Below are 7743 nucleotides of genomic sequence, written 5' to 3' on the forward strand. Positions count from 1 at the left end.
CAGCCCTACTGCATGTTCGACCGCCAAAGAAATGGCATACATTTTCCCTCTTGGGTTGAAAGCAGTCAAGTCCTTGCAAATCAGTATTTCCCACCATTGGCTGTCAAACAAGAACTTTAAAATCCTTTGTCTCGGGCGTAGTCCCGGCTTGCTTCACATGCAATGAGAGAGAGAGAGAGAGAGAGCATGACGAGCACGAACTTTAAAAAAAAAAAAGAAAAAAGGAATTCAGGATCAGGCTGCGGAACACTCCGCTGTTCTTGTCAGCATAAGAATTCCATGTCTGGTATCGCGCCAACGAGGGCCCCTGTAGAGACCCTTGCCAAAATGCTTTCAGACTGCCAATCACATCTTTTTGGTACTTTTAGGCTTGTGCATCGCTAGTTCAGGTGCTCCATAAGCTTATGCATATCCAGGCGGGTCCTTGGGCTCTTGTGTATTTTTGGCTTTCTCCTCTCTCCCTCTCTCTTCTTGTCCCTATTCAATCTCGACATAGATACATGATGGCATGACGAGTAGAACAAATGATTGAAACTTGAATATCGCTGGTGTCTTTGCAATTTATTAATACAGCAGTAGTCGTATGTATATATGTATGTAGGTCCTTTACCCGTCCTAGGCCGCGATCGTGAATCTTTGTCTACTCAGCTTTAATCCGGTTGTCGTCAGCACTTGACCTAGGACGGCGGACGGGAGTTCTCTTGTTGGCTTAGTGATTACGTCTGCGCATCTTGACGGACTGTGGGGGGTGCAAGGGAAAGGGATATGTATGTACATATCATATATATGTACATCTCAGTGGATGCGTTCAAGTTGGGAGGGGGGTACGTCTGCGGCACAGTTCATAGTCTTGTGTGTAGAGGCGATGATCATCGAGATGATGTGATAAAGGGCGGCCGCGTTTCTTCTCATGTCTCATCTTGGAGCAGTCCATGTCGCCTCGCCTTGTTCAAGTTGCTTGCAAAGGAATAATACCAACATGTTTTCTTTGGGGGACCTTTTTGTTTCCTCAATGGCAAGCCGATTTCAGGGAATAAACGGCTGGCTGAACATGTTTCCTCGTCTGAACCTACACGCTATGTACTATATCTTTGGGACGAATAGGCTGTCAACCTACCAGTGCCTAGCGTACCGTAGTAGCCATAATTTAAAAAAGCCAGCCGCATGCAGACGAGAATAGAAATTATAGTGCCGAGCCAAGAAAGAAAAACCCCACAAGTCGTTTCCTCTCCTCTGGGTACTGTGCTACCCTTCGGCCCCAATTAGCCATTCATGTACTCTAGTAGCGCCCGTCCAATCCTCACCACCATGGACCGACACACGGCAATCGTATGGTCTTGAACCTCTCATAATCCGAGCCAAACCACCGCAGAGGCCGATTGGACGGCCCATGGCTGCAAGACAGCGGTGCCACACACAGCCTGCAGAAAGGAAGAGAGAGAGACAAACCAGAGAGCGACGGCCCTCGGCCGTCGCTTGGGGGGATGTGTAGGACAAGCGAGGCTTTTACCGTATGTATCCTCTTGTTGATCTGATCTGATCCATTGAAGGTAGGCTGGGCGCTACTCAAAGGAGCTGAATGCTGACAGCCAGCGGGTTGCGCGAAGGATTCACAGGTGGTGGGCCTGGTACCAGGGGATAGATAGTATTGGCCCCCTCGTCCCACTTCTTTTTTGTACTGGGCTCCTCTTGTTGTCTGTAAGCTCTGGATACTGTGTGTGTGACATGTGTGTGTGTGTCTGTTAGTTGGGCAGATCCTAGGTGGGATCGTTTCCAATCTTCTTTCTTTCCTTTGAGATTTCCGTTTGCTTGCAATTCTATTGCTTCATTTTTTGGCTCTTTTTCCCGGAAACCTTATTTTAGCCTGGGCGTTTTCTAAGACTCACTTGTTGCTGCCCGTGACGAGCAGATGCCAAGGGAGAGGGTTGCACGGGGGCCAACTATACAGCCTCTCTACCCGTCGGTGCTGCTCTTCGCAGATTCACCGTGAAAAGTTGTACGACCACATCGAAAACAGCCTAAGCAATTCCGATATTCCGATCTAGGAAGGACAATATCCAAAGTGAGAGACGCGGGGTTCCGAGAAAAGAAAAAGGGAAAAGATTTCAGTGCAAACATTTACATCCATTCAATCGCCTCCAGCAATAGGGCCCGCGTTACCCACAATACGTACATGTTTCAACGTGCTCGACGATAGTAACGGCATTTGGGAGAATATCAAACCGAAATGCGCATACATGTTACATCAGCAGGGCTAGCTGCCTTTCTAATGAGTGTTGCAAGGGCGAAAGGCGAAGATGCGAATTCCGAGTCCCAATCGACGAGTGCAGTAGACCTAATCATCAATTTTACGTACTCTGACGCGCGGTGGAACTCGACTCGCACTTTTGACAACAGTTACCAACTGGAATTTACAAAGGGGACAGATACACAGGTCAGAAACGCAAGTCTATGGAGATACGACCCAGCAAGTAAGACAGGAGACGTTATATCGACCTACCCCCAAGAAAAGGGCCAGTTTGGAGGAGACGGTGGAAATTCAAAGCAAAGGCGAAGCAGTGCTGGAGACGTTTCAATTGCCGGTAAGATGAACAGATGCTTGCAACGGGCCTACGCAGTTGTTTTGGCCCTACGTTTTCAGTACGATAATGGATCAACTAACATGGGACATGTTATGCAGGCAATTTCGCTGAAAGTGACAAGGGGTCAATTACCTTGACAACAGGAACAACAGAGAGTACTAATGAATATCTAGACACGCCTTTATTTCTCCAACTAGACTGGCAGAGTACGGATGGAGTGACACAAGGCCAGAGCTATAGTCGCTACTTTGCAATGAATGATGGAGAAAGCAGTGGTGATGACACCACCAGCAGCGATTTCCTCGAGAGAGAGGCGAGCACCACTGCTGCGTTTCCAGAGTGCTCGGGCGTTGCTTGTTCAACGTCGGGGCCGAACCAGCCGACGAGCACTGCGCAGACAGTGAGCCCAAGCGCCGTCTCCTCCTCGACCAGCAGCAGCGCGAGCTCGAGCGCCACCACCTCGGCCGCCGCAGCAGCGAGCGCGGGATCCAGCGGACTCTCGACGGCCGCCACCATTGGAATAGCAGTAGCCTGCGGCGTCGTAGGCCTCGCCCTCATTGGTGCCGGCATCTGGTTCCTGTGCTGCTTCCGGCGGCGGCGCAACGGCACCGGCCACTCGGCCCTCGCCCAGCAAAACGGCAGCTACATGTCCGACGGCCTGGTGGGCGGCGGCATGCGCAGCGACAAGGAGCTCCCGCACGTCACCGACAGCCCCCAGTCGACATTTGCTCCGACCCGGGGCCTGCGGGACTCGATGAGCAGTACCGTCATGGTGGGAGCGGGCACGGGACTCATGAACAGTGGCGGCGGTAATGATCACCATCACCACCAACAGCAGCTGCAGCAACAACAACAAGCCATTCACCACCATCAACACGCCGCACACGGAGGCAGCGTCGTCATGGATGACGATGACACGTATGCGCCGTACCGGGACCACACGCCCCCGCCCGCCGTCTACGCGAGCCACGACGGGGCCACGGCCGCGTCCACGGGCAGCCAGACGAGTCTGCCGGCTTCGTTGCAGCACCACGCCAGAAGCCCCACCCCGCCCATAAGCTCACGGTACGCGCACCTCGTGGAGGAGGGCATGACGGACGAGGAGATTCGGCGGCTGGAGGAGGAGGAGCGGGCGCTCGACGTGGCTATTGAGGATGCTGGCCGGTCGAGTCGTTGTCAGAGCTATTGCCAACAACAACAACAACTACAGCAACAACAACAACAAGGCAGAGCGCAATGAGGTTGAGCAAAATGGGTGGACTTGGCATTGCTTTTGTTTGGTATACGTCTTTTTTTTTCTGAAACAGGGTGAAATTATTTGTAAAAGTGGTGGAGAGCTGATAGTTGGAATAAATGCGAAGTGCTTTTTTGCGTACCTGACTAGCGCACATACCTCGAGAGGTGAGATGTTCCCAGTCTCTTGGTTATTTGATCACTTTTCCGTCGTTGGAATCGCTGGCATGTTTCGGGGAGGTCTATTATGTTTCGTGATATCCCATACATCTCTTGTTACCCATTACACTTGTTAGAATGCGACCAGTTTCGTAGCTCGTCGTTTCAATATCACGTCTAGATAATGTCTTTTGTTTATATCACAACATTTTGTTTCTCCAACATTTCAATGTCTGGGTTTTAACAATGCTCATTGCTCGTGTCTCGACTCGAAAATGTCGAGTTTAACTCATATTGATGGAATTTGACCTGCTTACTTACACCAATAACGCCGAGGACCCAGTCCAGTACAGCAGGCTGACGGAATTCAATACCTAATGCCGCCCGGTATGCCGTTTGATAATACACGCCGTCAAGATATCCATGGTATATCGTGACAATTGTCGAGATGCCATTTATTTCGGTCTTCTCTTTATAATCCTGATTCAAGCCCCTGGCTCTGTAATCACCTGCCAAAACTGAACAAGCGACCAGCCATGTTGCTAGCAATACTTCCAGCCAGATTGCCGCCATAGAACGCGCTGCCAGCCATGTTGGAGGCCTGGCTAAATTTGTCGCATCGTGAAAAGGCCAGTGTGTTTGTGACTGTGAGGACGAGGGCAATGGCTAAGGAAACAGTCAAGTCAGTACATGGATAGAAATAAAGTTTGACAATACACTGAGCAAGACGATTTTTGGGCGCTCTTGGGACAGGGAGCTATGCGTGTAGTGTGGCCGGAGCCAGAGTAACTCACCAACAAGTGGCAGCCAGATGAACTTGAGTCTGATCAAGGCCAGGATAGCCAAGGCAACCCAGAGTAGAGGCTGAGCGTACATGGCGAGCCAGAAGAAGCGGCTATCGGTGGCGTTGATGGTCTTGGTGCCGGGCTCGCTGCTCTCAAACACCCAGTGGCTGTCGCCCGAGCTCGGGTCAACCTCGTTCCACCAGCGCAGGCCGACGAGGCGGCGCCCGGCAATGTTCTTGAGGTAGTAAAAGTCGGCCGCGAGCAGGAGAATCGTAATGATGAAGATCATGACCAGGTTGTCGATAAAGAGCATGCCGAAGAGGTAGACGAGGAGAGAGGCTATATGGTGCGCGCAACATGTTAGCTGGTTCTGGGTTGTGCAGTTGCTCCCTCCTCTATTTCCATTTTATGGGCATATCCCTCCTCCAATGTATAGATTTCATGTGTTAAAACCCCCCTCTCCAGTGCGCCATGACTTTCAGCGCCATTGGCCGACTGGGAGCTGGCTCTAGCAAATGTGTTGACATGGGCTCGTTACGTACAGATGCGGAAGCCGAGAAAGAACAAGAGCGTAATCGGGTGGGAGCTAAGGCGCCAGCTCAGAGAGCCCGCCTGAGGTTGCGATGATTCCATGGCGAGCTTGTGCTGTTGCGTGTCGGGTCCCAGCTCAAAGTGTGTGGGTGTTGTGTTGTTGGAAGTTGTCCTGAATATGAATGAAGCTTTTGGGAGCTGCCTGTAGGTCGATGGGATGCTACGTACTTTCGGAGTACGTAGTACTCAGCCACCTAGCGTAGAGACAGGTAAGCTGTCCACTCTGGGCTGCTTGGCTCGAGAGCAGGGGTCCATATTGCTAAAGCGGGAGCTTGGCCGGCCCGCTTGGCATCAATACAGCTGCTGACAGGCCGCCACGCTCCTCGTTCATCATCTACTTTCTGCTCATGGCCGACGACGATGATTCAATCCATATACAGCCGAGAAGTCTACAGCGACTCGGAGAATCTAGACATCAGGTGACAATAAAGAAGGCGAGCCGAATCTCCGTTTAGACGAGTCACAAGCATGCCTTGCACAATGTTGCTTGTTCCCTACATTACCCATGACTACAATGAATCCTTGGTGTTTGTGCTTTTCCAAAGCCTTGTTTGATACAATGCCAGTGTTGAATGACCTTGTATTGTATTGTAGTATACAATGAGCATTGTTTCAATGGCGTCCCACACTTATTTAAGCCAAGAGCACATCTCACCATTCGGACCAGAAGATGAAAACACTTGACTGAAATTCAAACACAAACGCGACTAGTTCTTGGCTTCTATTGCCCAAGGAGAAAATATCTCTCCAAGTTCAGTAGATAGTAGCCAAGATGTGTCGATACACGGATGTGCGATACAGATGCTTTGGCTGTGGTAAGCACGACGAGCACAACGCCAAGACGACCAGGCATCTGTGTTCCTGGGCCAAATGGAAGAGCTGGGGCTCACCAGATCCCATCAACTTTTGGGGTAAGTTTTGCCAGGTCAACCACGATGTCGAGTACCAGCGGGGCGATGACCTATGCACGAAATGCCAGGAGCACCGTGAGGAGAGGAGTGGCTTGTTTGCCGAGATCTTTTGGACCATTGCCAATGAGAAAAAGTCCAAGACTTGGAGTCAGTTTCTCCCCATGGCCTTCAGTGGCTTCAAGCGTAGCCCATGGGACTTGTGGATCTTTGTCATGGAGATTCTCGAGGACCCTTTGGCCGCGTTTGCTCGCATTCGTTTGCCTGGGATACGTTTAATAGTGAAGGCCAAGTCACAATGACATGGCAAGATGGATGCTTGCTGTAATATTGAAAAATACATATTTAGTTTACTAGAAAGGCTTAATATAACAAGGCAAATTGTTTTGGACAAGTTGAATATGAAAAGAGTGTTGCCAACATAGTAAGTACTTTGCTTTGGAATGTTGCACTTGAAAGACCTCCGCAAAAAGCGAAGGCTGATATGACATATATCTTAAAAGCATCAATTATAATTTATCATGCGGCAATTAAAGCGAATGTAACAAAAGAACAATCAATGGAATAGGCAATTGAAATACTAAAGGGTGTTGAAATAAGTAGATTGAGTCGCGGTCCTTGACATACCGCACTAAATGGTCTATGGTCGCGCCTTCCCGGGGATCGAACCAACATCCGCAACATTATAGTCCGCCACAATTGATCATAATGCGCAAAACAACAGACTTGAAACATGATATACAATAAGAATCGAAAATACATCAGCAAACCCGCCAAAAATACGACACCTGTGTGATTCGAACACACGCTCCCGAAGGAAATGCCTAGCACTATTTATTGCACAGGCCTCACGCTCCCGAAGGAAGTTAGAGGTTTTGCTTGTAAAATAGCAGGGCATCGCGTTAACCACTCCGCCAAAGTGCCTGGTTGCTTGATGAGATTTTTTGTCACTAATGTAAATTATAAATGGCATTGCGGGGTTTCAACGAGGCATTGCACGATCTCACATTAGGCTTATCCAATCAGTGTATACAATTCAAGATTTGTGGCTGGCTATTAGCTCTGAAAACTGGATCAATTTTGGGGCAGTTCCCGCAGCCAAAGGGAGAATGTCTAATAAGCTCCACCAATTCCACCCTTGCAATACTGATATGCACAGTATGCATAAGCTTGAAAAGTTTCGATATGAACAAATGGATAAAATGCACGACTAAAGGAAGCTGTGCCCAGCGACATTAACCCGCTTGATCTCTTTGTTGTTATTAAAATACTCCAAGCACTGAGATGGGCAGCATAAATTTGCTCTCTGATCCCATAATGCCATGCCCACACTTTCAATTTCCGCTCAGCCATTGTGCGATTTTCAAGACTTTCCGTCTTTAAACTAAGCGATATTATAACCGTTAAATCAAGACAATTGAGAGAGAAAGAGAGAGAGAGAAGAAGAGAGAGAGAAAAGAGAGAGAGAGAAGAGAAGAAGAAGAA

The 7743-nt window shown here is 49.3% G+C and overlaps 3 protein-coding genes across 3 annotated transcripts; 2 read left to right on the plus strand and 1 right to left on the minus strand.

Moving 5' to 3' along the window:
• Positions 1-2227: 2227 nt before the first annotated feature.
• Positions 2228-3822, plus strand: PFICI_00517 (uncharacterized protein; the record flags this gene model as incomplete). The annotated part of the gene is made up of 2 exons (XM_007829098.1): positions 2228-2582; positions 2756-3822. 2 exons carry the CDS (start codon positions 2228-2230, stop codon positions 3820-3822), a joined length of 1422 nt encoding a protein of 473 aa, XP_007827289.1.
• A 657-nt stretch (positions 3823-4479) lies between these two features.
• PFICI_00518 (Golgi apparatus membrane protein TVP23) lies at positions 4480-5392 on the minus strand (the record flags this gene model as incomplete). Its single annotated transcript, XM_007829099.1, has 3 exons — positions 4480-4640; positions 4769-5098; positions 5302-5392. 3 exons carry the CDS (start codon positions 5390-5392, stop codon positions 4480-4482), a joined length of 582 nt encoding a protein of 193 aa, XP_007827290.1.
• Positions 5393-6122: 730 nt separating this feature from the next.
• On the plus strand, positions 6123-6560 carry PFICI_00519 (uncharacterized protein; the record flags this gene model as incomplete). Its single annotated transcript, XM_007829100.1, has 1 exon — positions 6123-6560. The coding sequence occupies one exon, from the start codon at positions 6123-6125 to the stop codon at positions 6558-6560; it is 438 nt and encodes a 145-aa protein (XP_007827291.1).
• Between the last annotated feature and the right edge of the window lie 1183 nt (positions 6561-7743).

This window comes from Pestalotiopsis fici (assembly GCF_000516985.1).
Source record: "Pestalotiopsis fici W106-1 unplaced genomic scaffold PFICI_Scf_1, whole genome shotgun sequence".
Classification (NCBI taxonomy): domain Eukaryota; kingdom Fungi; phylum Ascomycota; class Sordariomycetes; order Amphisphaeriales; family Sporocadaceae; genus Pestalotiopsis; species Pestalotiopsis fici.